Source organism: Lonchura striata, chromosome 5 (genome assembly GCF_046129695.1).
Source record: "Lonchura striata isolate bLonStr1 chromosome 5, bLonStr1.mat, whole genome shotgun sequence".
Taxonomy (NCBI): Eukaryota; Metazoa; Chordata; class Aves; order Passeriformes; family Estrildidae; genus Lonchura; species Lonchura striata.
In genome coordinates this window covers 15,316,306-15,343,389 of record NC_134607.1, presented here as the reverse complement: position 1 = coordinate 15,343,389, position 27,084 = coordinate 15,316,306, and the positions used below count along the sequence as shown (strand labels likewise).

The window sequence follows — 27,084 nt, the reverse complement described above, 5'->3', positions numbered from 1 at the left end:
CATGGGCACCACGGGGACACCGTGCTCCCTGCGCTGTAGAGCATCCCTGGCTTTCCCCCTTCTCTCTGTCTTGGCCATTCCAATGCCAGTGTGCAGTTGCAGTGGGAGGAGAGCTAACAGCGTGCTGCAGCTGGGGACTGACCCCTCGGGAGCGCTTGGCAATTACAGCTGTGCCCTGAGACAAGGCAGCCTGGATCCTGCCACCAGCCCTGCAGGACCCGGGGGGTTGCAATGCTGCAGCCACAGACGGGGCTCGCACAGGGGTGCCACAGCTACTGCTTGACAGAGCCGTGGAGGTGTGGCAGAGGAGTCTGTGCTGCTCCTAAAGCTGGGAGGGATACAGGTGGCGTGATGGATGGTCCGTGCTCCCAGATCTGCTCCCTCACTGCCCCTCTACCCGGCGGCACCAACCCTTACAGTGATGGAGGGTTAGGGCAGCCCTCACCGTCACTTCTGCAGGACCTGGTGACCATTCCCCACCTCCCAAAGGCATCGCAGGGTCACTCTCTGGAGTGAGAAAAAGGTGTTCAAGAAGGGGCCGGCGTGTGCGTGGAGAAACACCCGTGCCCCGTGCATCGGCACCGCTCCCTACCTGCCCCGCGGGGCAGGAGCAGCGTGGGCCCGTGTGCCAGACGAGCGCGTACGGCGTGGCCAGCCCAGGGAGCTTTCCGCATTCGAGGGCTCCCTCCAACAAAGCCGCGTCTGTCCCGCTCCCGCTCTCCCTGCCTGTGCGGCCGGAGGAGCACAAAGCAGCGCAGACAATAGGGCGAGGGGGAGCACTCCTCACACCCACGGCGGCGGGCGAGCGGGCTTTGTCTGCGGCGCTGCCTCCCTCCGTGGCGGGGGCAGGCGCTGCCACCCGCCCGCGCCGCTCCTTTGTTCCCTCGCTGCTGCCAGGGGAGGGCTGAGACAGGCAGGTGAGCGCCGCGCCAGGCAGGGGGCTGGCGGCGTGCGGCGGCGGCCGCATATTAATGCATTTCTCCAGCCTGTCGCTGGATGCTCGGCTTGATTCATGAGGCTCCGCCGTCGGATGCGGCCGGCGGGGAGAGCGAGCAGGGAGACAGCTATTGTCTGCCCGGCCGCGGCCCCGCCGCTGCTGCTCCGGCGGCTGCCGCAGCCCCTTCGCCCCTTCGCCCCTTCGCACCGCCGTCCTTCCGCCCGGCGTGTCCGTCTGTCCCGGCCGGAGCGCGGTGGGACTGGCTGCTACCGCACCCCACGCGTGTCCCTGCGGGTGGGGCTGAGCTGCGGAGAAGGCAGGTGGGCAGCCCGCAGCTCCCCAAACACCTCGGGGTGCAAGGTGGCTGTGTCCAGGGAGGGCTTGTGCGACTAAAGCCACTTCCATCCAGTGCCTTAGTGACACCGGGAAAATGCTTTTGAAAGCTTTTTTTTCTTTTTTTTTTTTTTTTTTTTTTTTTTTTTTTTTTTTAAATGGCTGCTGTAGATGTCACATTGCGTTTCATGACTGGCTATAATTTTTAAACAAAGCAAATAGGCAGCTGGTGGACAGGTATTAACCAGGCAGCAGTCAGGCTGTCTTGAAAAGGCTGATTTAGGTACAGCATTTGATAATGCTCATGTGGGAAGGGTGTGGATGATAATCCCAGAGAGGAAAACAAACTGGACAGAGTGCACTCCATCATGCTGACAAAGACTTGAATTGTACATGCTGGGGTGCAAATAGGATTGTTTGCATATTCAGCTGACTCGCTTTTCTCTTTTCACCATCCCTGAACATAGGTGGTGCCTCACCTCCTCGGGGAGCTGTTTGAGTTGGGGGGGACAAATGGGTATGGGGGAGGGGGATAAAGGAGCATGTGGAGGAAGAATGAGAAGATGCTGATTTCAGGGGCTGCAATAGAAAGGGCCTAGCTGGTGGGAAAATGCTCCAGGGATAGGGTATATGAATATAGCAAGCTACAGATATGCTTGTCTGACAGGCTTCCTTTTATATCCCTGACATGCAGTTTATCCCACTCTGAACTAGGCATTGGCTCTCCAGAGCAAAATAAAGGTCCAAGGTCTGATTTCCTTTTCCCCCCCTTTCTTTCTTTTTCTCAGCTGTCAAGGAATAAAGCTGAACTGAGGGGGAAAGGAGCATTTATTCCCAGTGGGCAAAGTGAGAAAGGCTGAAATGAAGGATTTTCTCCAATGATAGCACTCCCTGAGCAGCAAACCCCACCTGTGAGTTTCCAGTAAATCTATTGGGAGTACAGAGCAAACCAATCCAGAAACGTCAAGGCGTATTTACTGTCCTATTAACCTGGTGCCCCATTCCCTCTCTGGCACATGCTGGCAGCACACAAAGGTGTGTCCCAGTGCTGCATGCTGGGGAGGGAGCATGGCTGTGAGCCCAGCTGGGGCAAGGTGACCAAATGGCTCCCAACTCCTGCTCTCCAGCCATCACGGCATGGAAAAGGGGTGCTGGAGGTGAGCCTGTTCTGGGAACAGTTGTGCTTGGGGGCTGTGCCAGTCCTTTGTGCTGTCTGCTCTCAACGAGGCAGAAATTTAATTGTAACAAGGAACTCGCACACACTTATCTGCAGCTGAAGCCAAAGCAGCTTCTGTTAGAGATCATGTAGATTTGACTGCTGTCAAATACTGGCTGCAAGTAAGATGGGTTTCCTGAATGCCGTATTTTACTTGGTGACACATCTAGAACTTTTGGAAAGAGCTTTTTAAAATAAGTTTGTCTTTAAGGATTTTGCAGGTGCCTTTCTTTACTTTTTTTTTTTTTTCTTGTAAAGAGAAATGGGCAATCACAGAATTTTGATGAAAATTGCCTCTTATTCTCTTGCTTCATAGCCCATGGCCATCCTGAAGAATGAAGGAAATGCTGATAAATTGCTATACTCCCCATCTAATGTTCCTCTATTCTATCCTCAGAGCAAGTCCTGCCCCTAGTTGCTCTGTTAACTTGTCTCTGCTTATAACACTTGGTACATAAAACACAACTGGGCTCTTTTCGCTCTGATTAAAATCATGCTGTGCAATAGGAAATACAAATTAGCTCTGGCCTTTGGGCTCCTGACAAGTTTCCAGCACGGCTTTCAACACCACAGAGATTGTGTAACTCCATCTGTGTGTGCTCTGTGTGGTGACGTCTCCCCCTCCGTCATGAGCTGGGCTGGCTGCCACTCATCCAGGTTCAGCTGCTTCAAGCAGCTTTTAGAACTGGAGAAGGAAGAGATGTTGCCAGCAGCTGGGGGAAATGCAGAAACCAGCTTTTCCTTGCCAGAGGACTATGTGGGAAGGGTTAAAAGGGGGAGGACTTCCTAGGTAATTCCCCCAATCTTGATGTTTGTGCAAATATCTCCCTTTTGAATGAATGACCGGGGAGCTCAGCACCGGAAAGCCAATGTTTCAGTACAAGATTAACCCCTAAAGGAAGAGCACAGTAGACTTATTCAAACTACAGCTTAAGTTTGTGTAGCTGTGAAGTCCTGCCTCCTCCAGGGATTCAAGCCAGGCATGCTGTGTTACTTCATGTCAGTGTTGCTCACAGGAGGGCTGAGGCTCTAGCTATCGTGTCACATTTTCAGCAGAAACCTTTTAAGTCTCGGCGACTTCCTCTGAGGATGCTGAAGCAAACAGTGTCCAGACCTGTGAGTGAGCAAGTTGCAAATGACATAGTGGGTTTGAAACGGTGCGTGGGCAGACGTGGGTGAATGTTCCCTGCACTGGGTGTTTTCTAAAGGTCTCTGAAGCATGAGGCATGACTGAATGACTTCTGTTTTCTTTAAATGATGAGTGGGAGAATTCTAAATCGTTGGTCTGCTTTTATTTTTGTTAAATGTGTGTGGGCTGACAACATGACTCAGTATTTTCTCTGCCGATGCAAAGATCATACTGCCAATTCTGGGTATATTTCAGACAGTTTCCTACAGAGAACTGGAACAGTTTTTCAGTCCAGAGCTTTGTTTTTCAGCAGCCTTAAGCCTATTGATGTGAAAATAAGTGATTTTAAAAAGAAGTGTTTTGCCAAAATGTACATAAATACACTGAAGAAATGACCAAACATGGGGAAAGTCCCTCTACCCCCATGTTTTTCCAGCAGTTTATCTGAGTTTTTTCATGGCTATCAGTGTCTGATTTTTCTTTCTGATTCTCCCTAGCCTGAGTTGCTGCTGGGCCATCTCATTGTCTGCTGGATATCATCTCTGGTGTTTATTTGGCCGTCCATGTCCTGCTGGGTGACAGCCACCATCATGTGACTGATGGTTGTGAGTTCTCCCCTCCTGCCAAGAGACAAGTAGGCATATTTGTGGGTACCTGTATGTGGTTCAGCCAGAAGTACCAGAAAACTCCCCTTTTTCCCTTCTGGCAACCTCCCTGCCCTGATCTCCTACTTTATCCTTCCTTTATGATATGTACAGTGTATGGCATGTGCTCTGGGAGATACACAAAGCCAGCCATGGGCTTTGGATACTTCTACTGTGCAACAATCAATGCCCTCTTCTCCCATACCCTCTTCTCTACTAGAGTGCTGGTGGTTATGTCTTTGATAAAACAGGTTTCTTGCTAAGACCCTCACCTATAGTCATAAGTCAGCATTCTAGAGCTACCAATAAACCACTTTTCCATGCTGATAGCAGCCCTCAGCCCTGTGGACCTCGCTGAAAGTCTGTGAATGGCTAGAAAATAAAACACTAGTGGATGAAGGATGTTGCACAGCAAAGGTTGTCTGTGAAGATGATGTGCCTGTAGATTAATTCTGTAGAGTGTGCAGAATGAATGAATTCCATACACTCTGCTTATTTGATTGCTAGTTTCAACCACAGAAGAATTCCCACACTCAGTACCTAGCATCATGACCCAAACTCCACTATGATCCTGACTCCACATTGACGCATACAACAATGAGCTGTACCTGACCTGTTTATTCACAAGCATGCATTAGAGTACCAGACAACTGTATCATCTTCCTATCATTCTAGTTCCTCTGTCCTAAGATTTTCCTCCTAGCCCTGGCATTTCTACCTTCCACTGTCCACCCATAGCAATATTTCTCCCCAAACTTAAGCCTGAGCACATCCATCATCCTTACAGGATCATTGGAAGCCACTTGATGTGGTGACTCAAGTGCCTTTGCAGGTTTATTTTATAATGATAAGAAACAGGTAGCAGAGCAGACCTTATAATTTCTGCACAATCCTCACACTATTCAGGAAGAATCCTACACTTAAAGTCCTTTTTACCCCAAAGCCTGATTCCAGCCTTAAGGATAAACTATCAGCCAGCATTCCTTGAACCACAAGCAGAAGCATTGTGCCCTACTGAGCACCAGCACTCAGGCTTGCCCTGAATAGCAAGCAGAGGTGGTGCTCTTCAAGTCCTTGCTGTCCCAGTCTCTAACCCTGACTTTAGTGTCTGAATATCCAATGCTTGTTACTTACCCATACCTCTGAGTGCCAGAGCCACTCACCCCTGCCAGCCTCAGCCCATATGACTGTGTTTCTAATATTTTTCCTGTAATCCAGGCACGGAGATGGAGGCAGCCGCTGGGACTTGCTTGGTGTATGAGCTGTAAGTTGTGTTTTTCAGAGCTGGGGCTTGATGGGGCAGAGAAAGTTTTGGTGGATTTTAGGGTGGAAGGATTATGTTTGGGCATGGCTTGAAGGACTAAGTGGCTTGCTCAGCTGCTGAGGGGATGGTAGGCTGGGTACAAGATGGGGCATGGGGCAGTGTGACAGTATCCGCACATCAGTGAGCGAGTAGGCAGTCATGCTCTGTGGCACTGATCACTCTCCTTTCCTAAAACAAGCTTCATTCTTCCCATCTTCTTAATTCTCACTGCCTTTCCACTTGGTCTTCATCACTGTCTCCAGCCTTTTCCCTCCAGCCTTTGGATTTCCAGAGCTACCAGCTGCTCTAGAGCTGGTTCTTCAGCCTTTCCCAGCTCTCTGTCATTGCTGCCGTGACTGCTTTTGGCAGTCAGAGCTCAGCATATGAAGGCCAAACATATGAACTCTATGTTGCCTACTAGAAGGTGATCTGCACACTATATTTCACATTGGTGTGTCTTGCTGGTTGGGAGACAAGAATGGAGAGTGCTATGGCCTCAAGTGTCTTCAGATACTGTCATGTAGCTGTGAATACTGAGCTTGGTTCTGAAATTTTTTTGGGATTGGCCTTTAACCTTGCTTCATTTAATTATTTACATTGAAGGTAGGTATTGCATTTTTTTTTTTTTTTTTGTTTTGTTTTGTTTCTGAGCTGTGTTTAGTAAGATTAGTCGTGGAAAATCTCTCCAACTTTCTGGAAAGAATACTTATTAAAAGGGGTTTTGTAATTGTTTTGCTGTGTGATCCTCAGCTTTCCTACCTTTTGCTGTGTTACATTCAAGTATAGCCTAGTGTTGTTTGAAAGAAAGCTTGGAAAGAGAAAAGCTGACAGCAGGTCAGACTGAGGGAGGTGGAGCTGGTTTATGCCACTTTTTTTGCAACAGATGAAGTTGGTATTCCCCACCTGATTAAGGTGCAGCAGACTGAATCACTAACACACCTTGTTCTGAAATAAATCAGTGGCAAAACGACATTGCTTGGTGGCAGTAGGCAAAGTGCTTATTAAACAGCAAGCATTACTTTGCGCGCTTAAGATCACAACTACTCTCTTTAAACAAACAAACAAACAAGCAAACTTTTTTTTCCATAATCAAAGCCAGTGAAGGGCAGGTCCCCACGCTTCCTCATTCTTGGCACTCTCACTGATGGGTTGGTTGTCTTTTTCAGTGAAAACTTCCTCACCCAACCCGGCACTGCTGGATTCACCCTGAGCCCGTACAGGTCTCCTCCCCATGTCAGGCAGCCTCACCCCGTAGCTCCCAGGAATAGCCACCCTATTCCCATGTGCCTTACCAAGGGGGGTTCAGTGGGTTTGTCCTTTGCAGACACTTCCTGATACACAGCACGTCTGCATCTTTATGGCCAATTTGGATAAAGACATTGCTCCAGCTGGTAACTGCAGCTTCCAGATAAGACTGACCCCCTGACAATGTAAGAAACATCCAACTAAGGAGTAAGGAAATGTACATTTTCAGACTCCAGAGTGGCTACACATACCAACATTTTGTTGCACAGACACGGAAAAACAACTCTAACTAGAATAGTTCTCTTGGCAGTCGTTACCTTATCTGTAATTGATTCTGTGAGAGTTTGAAGGCCCTACCATTAGAAGCAACTTCCTGCGTGTGTCTTCAAATCAGATTAATAAAGGGAAACAATATTTTTAATGACAGAGCCTCTTGGTATGTATTATTTTCTGAAACTCTGAAATTGTTATTTGTCACCTTACTGGTGTTTCTTGCTCCTAATAAATTTTACATTAGCTTTTTAGAAGACTGAGAGTTTATGGCCCCATTTTGAATTGCTGAAATACTGAGGTGTGTTGGAAAACTAGAGTATTGAAACACGCACAATGTCCTGCAGGTCAGAACCTTGTGTACTTTCTAAATAGATCAGGGCTTGGTTCGAGAATCTGGTATTTTTTGAAGATACCCCTTTATTTCTCCATCTCATTCTCCATTCAGTCACAGAACCTGTGTGCTGGATTTGTTTTACATTTCTTTGCTGTCCATTTTGCTGCCAAGTCATCATCTCGTGTTGCTTGTCTTATATAAATGTTAACATTAGCAAGCTTCACAATAACAGTCTGGAAAGGAAACATTTACTTCTGAGCTTCCCTCTGCCAAACCTACAGCGTTTGCTTTTTTGTGGCTACTAGTGGTTAAGGCCATGGGTTGTAAAATTATAATGCTGTAGGCAGTGTCTATTACAGTTATGATCACTGTAACATGCACACGGACATATTTATTGTTTTGCTTTTAAATTGGTGCATCCAGTGTGGAGGACATGGCTCTCCATTCCCTCACACAATATAATCGCCATAGGTCCTTGAAAGGCTGCAGGGAAAAAAACCAACTCTGTTTTAAAGTCTACTTTTTTTGTTCTCGATGACACATAATGAAAGCATCAGCGTTACTTTTGTGTCCTGAAAGAAAGGGTGACGACATGGACCGGAACACGGCACACACGTAGGCAGAGCGCTCGGCGACAAACAAGCGATCGCAAGGCGCAGCTGGGCAGCGCGGAGGCACCGGCCGCTCGGGGGGGCGGTCCCGGCCCGGGCGCCGCGGGCGCCGCCGCCGCGCTCGTTACATAACGGGGGCACGGAGCCGGCGCCGCCCCCGGCCCGCCTCGCCCGTGTCCTCGCGGCGCCCCGCCCCGCCCCGCCCGCCGTGACGCCGCGGGGGCGGGCCCCGGCGCGTGCCTCCCCGCGGCCCGCCTCCCGCCAGGGGCGGCACGTGCGCGCCCCGCCCCGCCCCGCGCGCTCCGCGGGGGAAAATCGCCCTTCCCCGCCTCCAATCCCGGCCCGCCCGCGCACGCTCAGTCCGCGCCGCTCCGGGCCGTCCCGCGGGGCGCAGGCGCGGCGGGGACGGTCGCCGGGCGGGGCGGGCGGGGCGGTGCTTCCCCCCCCGCGCCCCCTCCCCTCGCCGTCCCCGTCCTCCTCCTCCCGCCTCCACGGGGGCCGGGTGACGCACGTGCGCGCGCCCCCGCGCGCTGTTGTCCGCTCGCTCCCGTGCCGCCCGGCCCGAGCGCGTGCCAGCCGGCGGCGGGGGGCGCGCGCGGCGTGCGGGGCCGGCACGCGCGCTGTTGTTATTGGCGGCGCCGCCGCGGCCGCGGCGGAGGGAGCGGGGCGGGGGGAACGGGACGGGACGGGACGGGGAGGAGCGGAGCCGGGCGGGCGGCTCAGTCAGGGAGTTCTTTAAAGATGGCCGGAGCGACGGCCGCCGCTGCGACCCCCGTGTACTGCGTGTGCCGCGAACCCTACGACGTGAGCCGCTTCATGATCGAGTGCGACATCTGCAAGGACTGGTTCCACGGCAGGTAAGGCGCCGCGAGCCGCGCCGGCGCCGGGCGGCGTGGCGGGGCAGCCGCCGGGCGGCACCGGGCACAGGCGGTGGCAGTCGCCTTCCCCGCTCCGCCGGGGGGGACAATAGCTGCGCGGCGGCGGCACGGGGGGAACGGCGGGCGCTCGCCCGGTCCGGCTCCCCCCGCGGCGGGGACGGAGCCGGCGGCCGTCCCCGGGCACATGGGTCCGCGGCTGCGAGGGGGCGGACGGGCCGGGCCAGGCGGCGGGGGGCCGGTTACGAAAGAGCAACAGATGCGGGGCTGGCGGGGCTGGGGCCACCCCGAAGTTGTGCCGACTCCGCAGAGGCGTCGCATGTCCTCCCGCACCCCCGGGGGGGGTCTCTCCCGGGACAGGGCGGTCTCCCGGCGGAGAAGTGTGGACACCGGGGCTGTCCCCGGCCGGGTGCGAGCTCCGGGCTGCCCCCGCGATTTGTTCGGGGGGCGGCCGAGGAGGAGAAAGAGGGTCCCCCCGCGCCTCGCCGCTTTGACGTTTCTAGCCCGGTCCCGAGCGGCCGCCGCGCGTGTGTTTTGCGAGCCGAGCGTGCGAATAATAAAAGGCACGTCGGCCGCCGCTGCGAGCGGGAGGAAGCGGCGGCGGAGGGGATTCACGGGCAGTTAAACAAAGGAGCAAGTTGGGGGCCCGCGGCGGCGGCGGCGGCGGCTCGGCCGGGCCGGGGCTGCGGGGCCGCTCGGTGCCGCCCCCGCCGTGCGGGGAGCGCCGGGGAGCGCGCGGCGCCCGTGATTGACAGCCCGGCGTTTAAATACCCCGAGCGGCAACAACAACAGCGCCGGCGGCCCGCGCCGCGCCCCCTGCCGGCCAGGGCCCGCACCGCCGCCCCCCGACCCTGCCCCTGGGCCCGGCGCCCGCGGCGCGGCAGCGGGGGCCGTGCGCAGGGTCGCGGTTGCTTGGGTTTGTTTTCCCTTTATTTATTTTCCCGTTTCTTGCCCTCAAACGGCAAGAGACAAACGCCCACCAAAAGTAGGTTACGTGTTTAGGTGTTACTTAACTGTAATTGTTACACACGGGTGTTTTGTTGCCACGTTTTAGGACCAAAGGAAGGCTCGCAGCGTTTCGGATGTTTACTTGGTTGATTTGTTCTTTGTACGTGGGCTTCTCCCGGCTCGAACTGCAGTGTAATAGAAATTGTGAAAGGGGCTTTGTAAACCGTAAAAACTGGCAAACGAGGCTTGTTGTACCTTAAAAACAACCTCTCATTAATATTTTTGACTAGACTGCTACTACTCTTGCCAGTACTGTTGTTTAGAGCGAGACGCACAACAGCTCTTTTGGGTTACAGCAGCTTAATAGAAGTTTGTCAGAACTCGGTTGCTCCCTGCAATGAAGGTGCAGATATTGGCTGAAGTATTTGTGCGGTTACAGGTCCTTTCTCTTCCAAGTCTTCTTCTGCATTTGTCTGGTTGCTCTTTCAGAATGTCCTGGCAAATGCGCAGGTTCCATGCAGGCTTAACTTAAATGCCATCCTTATGCGTCAGTATTGCTGGGGTATGGGTGAGCTAAATTTCTGAAATTGTTATGAGGAGGAAAGCATTGCCTGATCCAAAAGTGGGACAGACCACTTGGTAACTTTCTTGGATCTTGAGGTGCAAAAAGCTCCACACAAGTTCCTGTGATTGATCTCTGTCGTGTGGTGGGCAGAAAAAGCCTGCTAGCACTGAACTGCCTTGATAGTCTGAAACCCTAAGAGTGGAAAATAAGCAAGCAGGCCAGCAAGAGCTGGCAACAGCCATGCTGCTTTGGGATTTAGTTGTGTGCTCACCCGGTCTCATGACTAAGGGGCAGGTTTTTGGGAGATGCGTTGCCCCCTGCCAGCTGTGGTCTGCTCTGGGAGTGCCTTTCCCCTTGCTTTAAGAGTGTCTGAAGACTGTTACATAGCTTGTGAAAGAAAACACACACTCTCAAATCTTTAAATTTCTGGTGAACTTATTAGTTTAATGTTATCTTGATTTTTTTTTTTCCTTTTTTTTTTCCCCTGGCCTGTGGAATGAGACTGGTGTGTGTTCTGTCTTAAGAAACATATAAACCCAGGCTGTGGTGTGCTAGCATGATACCTAGCACATATTATTGGGTTAGGGACTCTTTGCTGCCTTCCTGTATATAGTCAAGAGAGTACCTGAACAGTACAGTGGAGGATGTACAAAGTCTGCTCTGGCACATTGTTACTTAGTCCCTTTAAATTTTTATGTGATTTTTTTTTTTTCTGTGTGCTCTTCTCGCACTCTGTCTTCAAATGATTTGTACTTTGGTTTGGTCTTATCAATGTATTGCTGTTATGAAATATGCATTTTATTGCTTTTGGCAAATATTTGTGTTAAAGCAAATGTTTTGTCATGCCTGGCAAGGCTGTGAACCTGCTTTGTTGGTTTCAGTTACTCTCTGAGTGGGCCTAACATCGAGCCACAGTCTGGAGTAATTACCCCTTGTGAACAAAAGAGCATAACGTGGGTGCCTGAGCGCTGTTTGAGGATTCATCGCCTTCCTGAATGGCTTGCAAGTGTGCAGAGACTACAGAGCTTTAGATGTGATAGACTTTCAAAGCTTTCAGACGAACAAATCCATTTATATTTTAGACAATTTTTGTGTTTTCCCCATCATTTTATCTGCTTTAAATGAAAATGTCACATTAAGCTGATTCCCTCTTTCTGACTTGCCTAGAACATACTCCAGCCAGAAAGAAGCATGCGGAGTCCTTTATGCTGCTCTGTGTGTTCAACTTTCTCTCGGATCTGTTCCGTTGCTCTTGAAACCTCTTTAATTTCTTGGTTTTATCTTCAAATTCTATGTATCATTCTAGGATACTTCTTGCGCTGTCTCTGCCTTCCTTCGTTTTTTGATGCTTTGCCTCAGTTATTGGGTTAACAACATGCTGTCATCTTGTTTGTGTTTTTTTTTTGCTGTGATATGTGTGCCTAAGTTACATATCTTTTTAAAACTGATCTTGCAGTCAGCTCTGTTCTTGAAACATGTTTGTGAAGTTTGCAGAAATCCTATTGAACTTCTTGTCCTTTTTTTCTGTCCATGATACATGTACTCAACTAGATTTATATGTGTTGCATAGATGTGACTTATTCCTGTAGACTAGATCTCAGGTCAGAAAAAACTGAAGTTTAAGCATATAATTCAGTTTTTGTCTGCACCGTGGAATGTTGTCTGTGATATTTCAGAAGTAAAGTACTGTAGAATTGGCCTTTTGAGGAGGTTAGCTTTGTAAAGCTGCACTGGGACTGTACTAGTTTGAAGGAGTGTGGAGAAGTAAGTCAGGTAAAATGAGAATTAAAAATGCAGGTGCCCCTATGAAGTCTTGTGTGTTGCACTTTTCTGGGGATGTTTTGTTTCTCAGCAAATATACAGTGAACTTCTAACATATCTCAGTGATGAATAGGTTAAGAAATTGTCAAATGTGTGCATGTCAGTTACAGATCTCTGTCTTTTGAAATGCCTACAACTTTTCTAATGTATTTTTAAATAACAAAAAGGTGTTTGCTTTTTTTTTTTTTAATTAAACAAAGGAAATGTTTTACTCTTCAAAGTTAGAGCAATGGGGTATAAGAAAGGGAAAGCATCCTTTTTTTATTGTTGTTGAAAATTAGCAGTTTACCTGAAAATTTCATAATGGTGTCAACTTTGGTGTCTTTCCCTCAAGGAGAAAATTTTTTATGTTTACAGAAATAAATATTTAATTTGAGCAGCTTAGAGGGCAATTGGGGAAGTACGGCACTAATCTGTATGTAGTGTACATATGTACATGCTTCTATTGCAAAGCAAAGTCAAATTGATTACATTTATATGGAATTGTTTCTAAATTGATAGCTTTTGCTCTCAGGATTAATTTTGTATAGTCTTGAAAGAATTAACTTCGCCCTTTCCTACAGCAGTTCATTGGTGGTATTTTGCCATTAGGTATTTGATGTTTTTTACATCTTTGTCATTATTAGAAAACATTTAATAACATAATTTGAAAAGAAAGGTGATTCGTGTACCGTTTGAAGATGATAATTTAAACTACAGATGCCTTGAGGCCTTTTTTCCTCACATGGAGGAAGAATTTGGTGCTAAAGTCACATCTGAGCGAAGTTCATGTAGAACATATTTTTTCTGGTATCGTATGTATTTGAACGTGTCTTTGTTTGGTCTCTGAAGAAACACAGAACTTCTCATCCACACCTTAATATGATCTCGATGTAAAATCAAGGTTTCCCTCTTGCAGCTGTTAGGTTCTGTGGCACAGGTCTGTCTGAACGCACTGATTTATGCTCTGAAGGCAGGCTTTCTCCTTGAGAAAAGAAGGAAATGCATGTGCTATAGTGACTACTTTTCCTGAATTGGTTCTTTGTTTGGGAGCTTTATACTTGAGGTTCTGCACGATGGGCTTTGCCAGCTCTTTGCTGCTGAAAGAAGCTGTCCCGCTCCTGGCTGCGTGCTACTATAATTCCTCTTTTGCTGCTTCAGTGCTTGCCTGATTGGTAAATCAGCTCTGCTCAGAAAACTGACAGAACCCATTCTTTTGCTGGGTTAGCTTTTTGTTGGGTTACTGAGTTGAGTGGGCTCATCAAAGGCTATGATGAGTCCCAGAGTGTTGCAAAACACTTGAAGTAATGTGTTATTGGAGATGATACTGGTGGGAAAAGAGTTGCTTATTTTTTTACCTCACTGCCCACTTTGGGATTGATAGCTCACCCAGCTTTGCAGAGTCTTGTTTTTGTGTCTCAGTCACCATGTGTGATTCACCATGTGTGCCCGGGTCCAGTTGCTCATCCAGTGGGGTCCAAGGGAATGAAGACATTTCCAGTGGAGCTGCAGGAGCACAACCCCAGAACATCATCTATTTTCAGGGGTAGGCGAAGCTCTCGTGTCTGTCATGGAGTTGAGGACAAGACATGATGATGGTCATGTCAGGGAATATAGAGGCTGCAAAGAGACTGCTTACAAATGTTTTCTGGTGCAGACCTTCTCTTTAGAGGAAATTAAGGCCTTGTAGTTAGAAACATTCAGGGACCTCAACTGAATCAACAAGTCCTTGTCCGGTCAACAGAGCTTTGGTCAGGCCCCAGAGAACTTTCAGGCTGACTTTCTGGCTCTTGTGATGTATAAGCTTTAAATCTCTCATGTGGCAATTTGGTGGATCTTAGAGAAGTGTTTTAGACCACAAGGGAAAGCTAATGTGCTTAATCTTACTTTTCCTTGGCTTAGCCATCTTTCCTCAGAACTAAGTTGGAAGTCTCAATTTCAGTCCAATGAGCCGTGTACCCTCAGCCAAAGAATTAAGTAACTTGAAGTGACTTCAAGCTCTTCTAACAATACAAAAGCTGAAACAGTTTTGGTTAAACTGAAAAGAAACTTGTTATAATGAGGATGCTAGACAAGCACTTGTGAAACTGGATGTCTGTTTCCAATCCTTTTATATTCTTCATTTGGACAAACCATTTTTTTCCTCTTGGTTCCCATCTGTGAAGTGGGAAGACTTATTAATATATATTAAAGTTAGATGTGTTCTACCATAATAAGCACTGAAGAGTTGCAAGTATTCAAATTGCTTCAATTTTTGAAACTGTGTAATAACATGTAGAACTGTGTGCAAGTTTTTCTCTTTAGGGCTTTCTTGAAGAACTGGCTTTATTGAAAGTAGACGTACTTTGAAAGTTAACACTTCTTTCCTTGAGATCTGTAGTTTTGTAATTTTTTTTTCATTTGTTCTGGAATAAAACATAGTAGATGGTTTAGCTTATGCCTTCTGATAAAGTAACTAGGATAAGAAAAAAACATATTGTCCAATAAAGATCTGTAAGAGAACTGAATGGTAGACAATTCAGCTTTTTAAGTTAGAGTACAACAAGATTCTGGTGAGTTTCTAAACAGTTATTTAGCGGTAATAGTTCTAATTTCTAAAGCACAAATTAATTATTACCTTTTCAGTGTTAGTTAAAAGATAGAGGTTCAGATTTAGTTATTTAAACACTACCTCTAAATTTCTATGATATTATAGTTCATCTGTGTTTTTGGTATAATTGTTTTGTTTTGGTCTTGACTGTGCAAATGAAGGCGCTGTAAGTATATGTGTAATTTAACAGTGAATTTTTTATTAGCTAGTTAAATTATGATGACTTTATTTTCCAAAATGTTATTTATTGATGCTTATGAAGCACTTCAGTATCTTCCTTTCCCTTTATGTTTAATACATAAATGATTTGAGGAATTTAGATGTTTTCAGAAGGCTCAGTTTTGTGACTTCCCTGTCTAAAAACTAGAGAGGTGACAGGAGTCTGGCTGGCAAACTGCTGCTTCGTACACCTAATTTCTCTGTATAACTACTAGGTGCTACAGTGCAGAACATGAAATATATTCTTTTTATTTCAAACTTATCTTGATCTGTTAATAATGATGAGTTCTCTTAGAGCAGCACATTTGCAGTAAAATGGCTTAAGCGTTACAGTGGAGTATCCCTCTGTTAACTGCCAGTGGGCAAAATCACATTAATTGTTTTCATTCTTCATTTGTGGTTTCTAGCATTTTTTATTTTTTTTTGTGGATAGTTTTCATATTCATTAGCAGATTTTTTTTTATGATCAGTGCAGTTTCTGTGCAGTTTCTGTGCAGTTTCTGCATCTTGTGAAAGATCATGCAATAATAGTGTCTCCATTCCATTCACGTGACAGCTTGCACAAGCTGAAGATGAACTAATACTCTTCATGTAACTGTTTGTACTTTCCCTGTGTCACTGTAAAATAAAATACCATTATCTCAAAACAATGTCAGTAATCAGTAAAGATTTCCATAGGTGAAGTGCGCATACTTAAAACCATGAACATGCTCAAATTTTACCTTTGTCTCATTGCTCAAGTATGAAAAATCATTTAGCAGTATTGCTGTATTATCAACATACGAGAGGTATTTTAGTGAAATATATAGCTTTTAAAAAGGTAAGCTATTTTTCATTTTGTCAGTCTTTTCTAATGTATTATAACATTAGGTCATGAATACACAGCTAACAATCTATGGAGTATGAATCGTCTTGAGATGTCTGCTGTGTGGTGGTAATATGGATTTATGTGGCTGGTAGCCCTCCTCAGGTCAATTTTGCTTTTGAATGGAATGAATATTTAATACTGTTTTCTCCATTACTTCAGCATTAACTAAAGTAGACTTCAAAACTGGTATTTCTTTTGGAAAATACTGAGTTCATTGTTGCAGGCAGGCATGCATAAATGCTGATGTTTGCCACAAAAGCAAGAAAGCTTGTTTTAAGTCCTCCAACATTATTCTGTTTTAAAAGCCAATTGGAGTAAGTGTGATTGTTCTAGATTTTTAATGTATTGCGGCCTGAAGTCTATTTATTTTCATCTGAAACTGTCAGCTGACATTGTAGCTAGGTTGGGAAATTAATTTTGTAAATTTAATTGTGTTTGTTCCATTTACATGAATACTTTATTCACTTAAAGGCTCTTGAAGCACTCTTCACGAAAATGAGTGCAAGGAAAGGTGACTCTCTGAGAAATGGATTCTTTGATATTGAAGATATGTGATCGCTCTGTTCTGTCAATCTTGCCACTTATCAGGCAGTATTTTCTAAAGAGAGTGACATTTTTCTTTTGGAATATTGATGTTTGCCAATAAACGAAGTCCAGATCAGATAAATGAAGACCAGTCAAATAAACTGCTAAGCCTTATTACCCAGCAGTACTTGTAAAACCTCTGGTTGTTTTGCTCAACATACTGATTTTTATTTTTGTTTCAATACAGGAGTATTTGGATCTTTTCACTAAAGGATTACATCATGCTGTTGACTTGCCAAACTTGGTGTTAAGAGCAAGCAGAACAAGAGAAATGAGGTGTTGCAAGTCAAGGCAGGGCTTTTGGAGTACTGCTGGGCACATCTCTAGGTGCAGAGAGCTGCACGGAGCAGCCTAGGGACAGTACCGAAAGCAAGGTAGCTGTGCTAGCGGGGCACTGTGCTCAGGGAAGTATTTACAGTCTGCCCCCTCAGCTAGTGTTAACCCTGATTTCATGGGAGTGTGCTGTGTTGGCATATCACAGCCTCAAGCCTGCTCTGTCCTAGGTATTGCTCTGTGCTTGTATTTCTTATCTAACAGAGGACCAAAATCATGCCAGGAAAACTGGCGTGCACATGTAGTCTCTTAAATTTCAAGCTACGTTCTGACCACAGTATTTGCCTAGAGGACACATCAGCGTGAGGCAAAGGTGAGCAGCAACTTGCTGCCTCTGATGCTGTGCTCTCCTGTGTGAACAGCTAGGACATCTCGGGGCATCCCTTCGCATCTCCTGACACTGCAGTAAAATGTGCCTCCCTGATGGAATGAGTATCACAGAAGTAGTTCAGAATGCTGTTCTTATTCTTGCTGAGAACGAGTGGGACAGCTGTAGTATTGAGTGATTGGCCTGATGTCCTTGCTGAGAAGTGCTTATTTAGTATTTTAGAACTGAGTGAAAGCAGATGCCTTGGCTGTACCTTACACTTTCAGCATGGTCAGCTGCCTTGTGCTTGAAGCATCATGAAACTGAAGGATTTAGGTATTAACTAGGGTTACGAGTGGATCATTTGAGTAGATCAGAAATTGCTGAAGCAAAGGTGCAGCTCTGAAGACCTGCTGCAAATGTTACCTCCTGACTTTTATATTTTACCAGTGACGGCAGATTCTAATTTCCCTTCAGTTTTTGGAATTGATGACTCAACTAGCATCACCACTGAGAATATACTGAGCATTCTATTTCCTGGTCCTTATTTGGCTGTGGAAATAAAGTTATTGTCTAATGAAAAGAACACAAACCCTCACTTTAGAGAAGAATAAACCTTTCTACTCCTGATTGGTTCTGATACTGAATAGATCTAACCCTGTAAGAAGGAACAAAATCTTTTACATTAGTGAAAGGAAAATATCACTGGTACCAGTGTTCAGCCTCTCTGTGTCAGGTGCTGTTACTTGCTTCCTATGAAGATGCCTTGGATGGATATAAGTGGTCATTTCCTGCAGGTAGTTCCTTACATTAGGGAAGAGATCTGACATTTCTCTACAATCATGTTTGCTTATTGCACATCAGTGTTGTTGTGCCTTTTTTAGTCCCTCCAGCATATGGATGTCAGTGCTTGCGTCTAGTTGGCTGGATCTTTGTTTTTCATAGGGTTGCTCTGTGTCCAATTCTCCTTTTTTTCTTTGATGTCTGAAACAGTGATGCTATGTGGGGACTGGGACAAGGAAATGAGCCAATATCATGAACAAGTGGTAAAACATGGGGGGAAAAAAAAAGCTGTGGCCTTTCATTATGACCAGTGAAATGATGCTGAGCAGACATCTTGTTTGTCTGGACTAAACTCACATGAAACAGGCAGGAGTACATTTATACCGTGTGATTAAGAGTGAGCTGCAGTGCATTCCTTAATGCTTTTGAAACACCTGTGCTGAGAAGGCGAGTGAATGCGTCCCTGCAGTGTGTGATGGCAGTTCTCAATGCATGGTACACAGAAAATTCCCAGGGTGTTGTTAGTGGACCACAGAGCAGTAAAGTCTCTATTTGCAGTTTTCCAGTCCATTCCAGGGCAACAGTAGTAAACTCTGATATGATTTTCATGGCATGTTATTAAATACTTTGAATATTCTATTTTTTGGGGGTGGTGTATTTTTTTCCTTTTTATTTTCTTCTCATACCTCTAATAGGGAATTTGGAGATAGAAGTAGCAGATAAATGTTTTATATAAATGTGTTGCTTAACCTAGTAAAATAAAATTCTGTTTCTTAAGCCAACCTGAAGAAGCTGGACAAGCATCTTTCTAGTGTGAACATATGCATTGCCCTGAGACCATGAGAAATCCATCAGCTTTCTATGAAGCTTGTGCACCACAATATTTTGGAACAAGTTTTTGTTAGGAAATGTGCTCTATCCCTTAATATGCTTGCCATGTGTTTAGAAGAAAAACTGTAAATCTCTGAATTATCATTGTTAGAAACATACTGACTGTGCCAAGAGGATGGAAGTAAAGTAGATAATTCTGTTTCAAAACTGTATCAGACACAAAATAATTGAATGGAACTTATGGTTTTCAGGTGTCTGAAAAATTGGAACTGAGATCAGAAGATTTTTCGGTTCACATGGAGTATCTACAAAGGGAGTAAGCAGCCTTGTAGAGAGGAGTCTTGTAGGTGAAAAGCTGGATGGAGAGAGATCAGGAGAGTAAAGACAATGTGAAGGAAACTTTTCAAAACGGAATACCTGGAGAATATTGACTTGTACTGCAAGAGTTTGAAGTTCTAAATGTGAACATTAATTTATGACTGACAAAAGCCTCTGTGCTAAAATGTTTGCTGCAGTGACCAGTCACTCTGAAGTGATGTGTTCTAAAGCAGCCAGTGGGTTTGGTGAAACTATCTGATACAAATGCATGGTTGAGTTTTTGATTGGATGGAAACTACTTTATGGTGTGCAGAACATAAGGAGTGATGATCAACATTAATTCAAATTTAAAATGTAACTTTCAGTGTCTGTCTCTGAATGGAATCTAGCCTGAATAGGCTGCACCAAGTCCGGTTTTAATTACTGCATTTTCTGAAGATAAATACATAGTTTGAGGTTGTCTTATGTAACTCTATGTCTTCAATTGCTAAAGAAGAAAAGATGTCTTTGTAAAAAAAGCTGACTCTGGGTGTATTTAAATTGAGGTACTACAAATTACATTGTAAGGTTGTGGAAATTTTTTTTTTTTTTTTTTACTATTTTTAGTTTCAGTTAGTTTCATAGCCAGTGCTATGTAATATAAACAAACTGATAAATAAACTTTTTTCTTCTGTAATTGTAAGAAAATAGCTTAATAGTTCACATTCAGGGATATGTCAAACTCATTAAAGAGATCATTGACCTCTAAATCTTTATCTAGGAAACACTTCTGTCAAGTATTTACTACTTTTTGCTAATTATCGGAGAAGAACCTCTTTGGCACTTTCAGATTATGTTAGTGGAGGTTGTAAAGAAAAGCAAAACATCATTATCACTTTGAAGCCAGAAAAGCAACACCTGTTAAGTGTTACTTATACTCCAAAAAGCCTGGCAGGCATGTGGCATGTCTTTGGCAAATTTCAAGTCCCTTCCAGTTTCTGAAATATTTGGAGAAATGGACATTTCTGCCTTTTTTAAAAGGAAAACGGGTGCATTCGTAGTCCAAAAGATAGACTACTGTATTTCTGTAGGAAGCGCTATTAAATCTGAAGACTTAAAAAAAGCATTAGTATGTCTTAAGACTTGGAAAATGTTGTGCTGCAAATCATGCTCTCTTTATCTCTTTATTCACTAATGTCAGGAACAGGGACCAGAACTTAAGATATTCTTGTCAGTGTCTGTGGGTTTTAACCAGACCCTTGTGCTTGGGTCATGTTACATTCTGTTCAGGGCCCATAATTCTTGGATACTTTTCTGTAGAGTAAGAGGTCCTAAGTGGGGGAGATAAAGAGTATCTTTACATAAAAAGTGAGCTGGAGGTGAACATTCCCCTGAGATTTGTGGGCTTGAACTCTAATAACCTGAATAAACACATCTTGGTTGGAAAACCAAAGGAACTTCTCCCTTCATAACACTTTGGCAGTTTGGCTTAGACACCAGGGAGCATGGCACATGCTGGGTGGGAGCACAGGGTGAACACAACAGGGGTGGCTTCTGGAATTTTTGGGTGAAGTGGTGAGGTGCTAGCCGAGTATAGGTACTTCTGAGGTTAGCTTTCTTCTGAGTTTAAGTAGGCTTTAGGGATCAGCATCTTTAACTGGATATTGACCTAATGTCCATAAATAGATGAATGATTTCTTCATTCTTGCAATGAATGTTCTTGCAATTTCATTTTTTTTTTCCCTGCTGTTTAGATGGATTTCATATGCTTTCATCTGTGGCCATTCGCATTTGTCCTGTCTGTTACCTTTCCCCTTCCATCAGGGCAATTTTCACACATTGATGTTTACACATATTGGTAAGGTCAGAAATTTTCTCCTAAAGAATTAATTATGTGTTTTTCACAATAAGTGAACCATAATGTCTCCCATAATTTTTACAGAATGGTAAATCAGTATGCATCTCCAGGGGACCTTTTGCAGTTGGCCTTCTGCTTCATATTTTCCCCCGTGCATTTCTTTGAACATTCTTGTTGGAGCCATGGGAATTTTGCCCACTATAAAGAAAAGGTATTTTAAGGTATAGATATATGCATGCTACACATGCACTAATATATGGATAAAATCATCATCTTTTTTCCCATATAAAAGCACTGAAGCTGAGTAGCACAGACTGTGAAGTCAAAGTTACCTCTAAAAGCGTGTGTCAAGTTTAGATTAAAACATGTGGATTTGTGCTTTTGCAAACACTTCAGATTACTCTAAATAGCATATGATAGAGCAAAAATGGTTTTTGTAAGCTGGATCTTAACTCATAAGAATTTTAGATTAAAATCAGTATGTCCAATTATATCCAGAATAAAAATAATGGATGCAGATAGAATTCAGTGCTGATGTAACTCAACCCCCAAACTCTTTTTAGCTTTGTTCTTTACTATTTGAAGTTTCCACATGGTCTGGAAATTACTGTGCTTCATTAATTCCATCTGAAGAGGATTGAACAGTTATATTTCTGTAGCTAGAATAATGTGTAAAAGTAACTTCTTGATATGTTATGGACTGCATGGGTGCGGTTTTGACCAGCATGCCCCTCTGGACCTCTGTAAGCAGCTGAGAATCCAATAAAGTTCTCTAAATTATAGGCATTATCTAGTTGATTGAAGGAGTTTTTTCTACTTACTGCTCTGCCAGCCAGCCAATGTAACATCTGATATTTAGACTCATTATCTGTGTATCTGAAACAGTTTGCTTGTATCATAGCTTAAATAGAAGTTAATGTAATCAGATACTCCATCTGCTTTTGAAACGAGCATGGTGAGCTTGAGATGAGCCAGTTTGCTCTCAGATTTCTTCAGAAATGAAGCATCTGTCTCTACTTGCAATTGATTGCAAATCTGTTTGCCTTATACAAGTAAGGTATTTCAAAGCCATAGGAACCATCATGCAATTTTTTGTGTTGTGATTAGAAGATGCAGAAATTATTCAGCTTAATAAAAAGCTTGCTAAAAAGTTTCTAGCAATGTCTGAAAAAATACTGCAGGCTGGAGGAAGAATTACTCAGTTGAGAGGATGAGTTGAAAAATGTCCTTGATTTTTTTCATTTTTATTTTTCTTAAATGAGAAGTATTTAAGGAGTTGAATTTTGAAGGCAAAAGAAACTTTATTTCAGGTACAGCTGTAGTCTCTCAATGCTGCTGTGAGTGTTAAGTTACTTAGTAGAGGGCTCCAGGAGGTCTCTAAAACCAATCTGGGTAAGAAAATTTTATCCCATTTAGGTGGTAAAGAGTTTTTGGTGTCAGGAGCCAATTTAAACATGTGTAAAGCAGGCTGAAGCCAAGTTTGCTGTTTCTGCAGTCTGTAAAGGAGGCAAACAGACACACGGTAACTCAAGAATAAGGGATTTGCAGCAATGGAAGGTCGTGCTAATACTGGTTACTGGTGCTAGAATGTGGGAGACAGAAGAATGTACCTCCTGATGTTGTTAGCAAAATGTTCTATTTTCAAATAATTCCTGACATAATTTTTCAATTGAAGTGGCGCAATTTAAAAACAATCATTAGTGTCCTAATCAATCCCCTTAGGCCAGGAAATCATTGTGGGTTTGTTGTTCACCTCCAAGTCTTTTTTTATCACTTGAGATACTTAGAGAACAAGACAGATCTGATGGTGTCTACTGCCAGTGTTACTCAGATGTCGTAAGCTTTGCAGACTGTGTATTGCATAAAATAACAGTGCTGATAGTACTTGTCAGGCTTCACAATCTTTTTAAACAGCTCATCTTTATTAGGCAACATGATCTTTCTAAACAACTCATCTTTATTAGACAACCAGAATAACCAGCTTGTACTCTTTCTGTAGGAGTCTGCAGTCCGTGCACTTTGTAGATGAGGAACAGTCAACACTTTCTAGCTGTTGAAAAGGAGATGGAGCTGCTCAAGACATACCAAAAAATTCCCAAGTGTATTAAAAAATGCTTAGAGTGTAGATTGCCTGAAAGAGGTGGTTGAACTAATATTAGCGACACTTGTTACATAAAAATGATACAATAAATGGGTTTTTTGTGAGACTTTGATGTAGGTAATTATGGAATTTAGAAACTGCTGAGAGTATGCAAGTCAATGAGTATGCAAGAACCATTAGTGAGATTTTGTTTTGATCAGTCTCTAAAAAACACAGGTATCTTCCCACTTCAGAGTGGTCCTTGTGTCTCTCAAACTAGAAGGTAGGAATTTAGCAGAAGGTTTGTCCTTTTGATCCTCTCCTGCTTTACAGAAAACCGTGTTTGATGTGGTTTCGAAATGTAGCTTCCAAACTGTTTGGATTACTTGTTCTGTAGTTCCTGTTATACTTCAGTGCATTGCTGGAAAAAGTGTTTTGTAGGCAAATAATTTATTGGTAGTGGCATAATGTCCTATACCTGCTGGGTACTTGCCTTAGCTACACCTGTAGCTGGAGCTACAGATAATTGGTCTTAAGGAACAGATTAGACACTTCATCAGAGAAGGAATGGGATGCCTAAAAGAAGCCAGACTAAGACCATCTTAATGCTGTGCTAAGAAAACCTTGGTTCACATATGACATCTACTGCCAGTGCATGTGTCTCTTGGACTCAGTCATGCCTCTCTTGATGTTGTGCAAGGGTGTATGAGTTAAAGTTGAGGAGGTTTTTCAGGTGTAGGCAGGGATGTTCCCTGCAAGCTTATTGGTAAGCTATTGGCAATGTATCTGTTAGGCCACAGTAGTTTTGAGTCTTAGTGAATAATGGAGTCCCAACAGTAGGCCTGGCCAGGTCTAGCGACTTCCACTGCTGGGAGGAGCAGTCCTACTTCCCATATCCTTCTCTCTGGGCTACATAGTCCTCTTCCCTCTCTCATGGATTGCCTGTGACTTGATAAACAGGCAAAAGACTGGCTAGGTTAATTTCTGTCAGATTAGTGAACAAAACCAGGTTGCCTTGTAACCAGGCAAGTGTCAGGGCCATTGCAGGGAAGGGGAATTGGAGTGCTTTCTTGGAAGGGAGTGGGTAACCTGCCTGTTCCACCAGCTGCAAGCCATTGAATTAGTGCAAACTGTGTCATGTAATTGCTTCCAAAGATTTGTTTGTCATTTTGGATTGAGCCTCGGTTTCTCTTCATGGGGTGTGTTTCTATAATTCTGTTAATTTCTGTCTTTTTTTCTTTTCCTTCCAATGCCCTCTCTCTTTGAAATAAGTAACTAATATCTCTTCTGTGCATAAAAGGCCCTTGCTCTAAATGATAGGAAAGTACACTGGAAGTGGAACTAAAATTCCTGTTTATTAAGTCAAAAGACTTGGTTGGGGGGCTAGTAGATCTTAAAACCTTATAGTATGCAGTATTTAATTGAGATGGCTAGTGAGAATTGACAGGAGTCTGTGCGCAAGTTGGAGCTGAAGAAGATTAGGACAAAAAACTAAGAATCTAAAAGTTGAGGCAGGCAAACAAGTGTAGACTGTATATCATTGAATTGTTAAGGTCAGAAAAGAATTCCTAAGATCATTTGAGTCTAACCATTAAATTCCCACTGTCATGTGTCCCACTCATCCATGTCCTCAAGCGCCACAGCCACATGTTTTTTGAACACTAAGAGATGGTGATTCCGTAATATGTGTGTGTATATATATATACACACATACATAATTAGGGACATGTAATAAGCACCTTTAATTTGTTTCTGAATAAGTGAACATTTAATTAACTTGTATATTGATTTCCCTTTTCCACCTTTTTGTTATCTCTGTAGAGCATAGGATATTTCTTCCTTGTTTTTACTGGGGAAATAATGGTAGCAGTTTTGGGTAGTAGTTTGTTCTTTGGTAAAATACAGCCACATAGAGGTGCTCAGTTAAAATGTCTCTTTTAAGATGGATATGGAGGCTGTTTTAAGTGGTTGAATATTTGCACTGTGGTTGGTTTTTTGTTGTCTTGAATTCAGACAAGAGTGTTAGTTCTACCTTTAAACCCTTTGATTTGAAGGTATTATTTTAAAGTACCTAATTTTTGCTTATTGCAAGTACAGGATTTTTTTCTTAAATAAGCACAGTTAGAATAATCTTGTCTGGGAATTGAAATAAGGCCAATAACCTAAATAAGATGTAGTTATGTGTCAGGGCAGTTTACTAGATTCTGTAGGAGGTTAACTGTTGACATGGAGACTCAAGGAGGAGATAAAAATACATCATTGAAGAACCTCCTTAATCACCTAGAAAACTGTTGTCATTAGTGGATACAGAAGCAGTTATTCTTTCTTTTTGTTTCTCCCTGTCAATGCCCTCTTTCTCTAAACCAAATAACTAATACGCGTTTTCTTCTGTGTGTTTAGGGCCCATAGTATCTAATACTGCTGTTACAGACTGCATTATAACTAAAACTGAAATTCATGCTGGCTGTGGTCAGATAAATTTGGACTCCAGTGTTCCTAGAATTAATTAAAATCCAATGTTAATACTTTTTCCTGCATCAGTTGTGGGAAGGACAGGATAGTTCTCATTTATTTCAACAGGCTTCAAGCAGCTGCAACTTCAGTAAAACACAGTGCCTGAAGTCAGATTGGACTATTGTTCCTTCTTCTCTTTGGTGTGTCAGTCTGGCCATGCTGGGAAAATGACAGGAGAAAGAGGAGTCTGACTGCTGTAGAGAATCTTTCTGAATTCCTGAGAAGTGTGCTTTGCTTCATGTGTGTAGGGTTACACAGATTACTGGTTTTAAAGTGCTAAAAAGAATTTCTTCATGTCAGATCAATGTCTATTTTTTCTTATTTTCAGACGATTTGCTGGTATCATCTTTGTTTCTCTCTATAGTTCCACACTGAAATAAGGCCTTCAGTTATCACAGCTGCTTTTAAAATACCTCTTTTTTTCCTCTGCTCTCTGACAAGTCATTGAGTTTTGAGGTGTGATGTAGTTTTCTGAAATGTTATTTCTTTGATTGTCTTGAGGCAGCTTATTTTGGCAAAATCTAAACTAGAAGATTCAGGTTATTTCAGACCTTCATTTCTGCAAAACAATGTTTTTAAAAGGACCTGAACAGAATTAATTGTAAATACTGTTTTAAAGCAGCTTGATGCAATCAGTCTGGTTTGGAAGAGTAAGTAGAAATCTCATTTGGCATAGGAAGGATGAAGAATTTGCTATATGCTTAGTAGATTATACTAAACAGAAGGAGTTCATCAAAAGTACTTCAGTGATGTTAACTTGGCTCTATCAGGAAATTGTCATTAGGAAAAGAAACTTCTCATAAAGCTGCTACACTTAATATATGATGGTGACTGCCATTATGGATAACCTGGACTCTGTGTCTCTGTGTGTCTGTGTCTCTTGGGGTTGTACATTGTAGTGAAAAGTTGTTTGACCTCAGTGTATATTTTTGCACATAAAACTGTTTGGATTTTCTGAGCATGTAATTCTTTGACTTCAGTTTGAATAGTCATTTGACTTCATTTTGCTTAAATTCCTAATTGTTACATCAAAAGCTTGTGTGGAAAATCACCTTTCCACACAATCTTTTTACCAATGATTAGAAATGAGAACATGTTGATTATGCCAAATATTCAGTTGTCAAAGTATTTCCTAAAAGTAATGACTCTCTCTTACCTTCATCCTAGCAATTCCAATAAATTGAACTTAATGTACTTAAAAAACAGATCTTGGGAAAAAAAAAATGTCTTGAGTTTCAAAACCATACCAGTTTGTTTTCAGACTGGATTGGAATTGTGAAATGGAAGAGTCAGTTTAAAAATAATATATGTCATTGTTTTGTCCCTGAGATTTGAGGTAACATGATGGTTATATAGACTGTGTGGCTACTCTCTCAATGCAGGTAAAAGGTTTGCTGTATTTATAACTGAATCTATTTCATTATGTAACTTGATAGCTTTGTTCCATTGACCATAATTTTCCTATTAGGTTTCTACATTTTAGACTCTATTCTTTAGAATGGTGCTTTTGTTGACAAACTGTCATATACTGATTTTATTTATTTTAACCTCTGTGCTTTGAGGGACTAAAAAGCACTGTTACTTGAGAGAGAAATTATGTATACTG

General features: G+C 43.5%; 1 protein-coding gene across 2 annotated transcripts in view; it reads left to right on the top strand.

Annotated features, from left to right (window-relative positions):
* The first annotated feature begins 8,689 nt into the window (after nucleotides 1-8,689).
* KDM7A (lysine demethylase 7A) overlaps nucleotides 8,690-27,084 on the top strand; it is a 64,135-nt gene continuing 45,740 nt past the window's right edge. For both annotated transcript variants that reach the window (XM_077783340.1, XM_077783339.1), the window contains exon 1: nucleotides 8,690-8,882. In XM_077783340.1, the coding sequence (XP_077639466.1) occupies nucleotides 8,767-8,882 (116 nt within the window). In that variant the 5' untranslated portion in view covers nucleotides 8,690-8,766. The remainder of the gene's footprint in view (nucleotides 8,883-27,084) is intronic.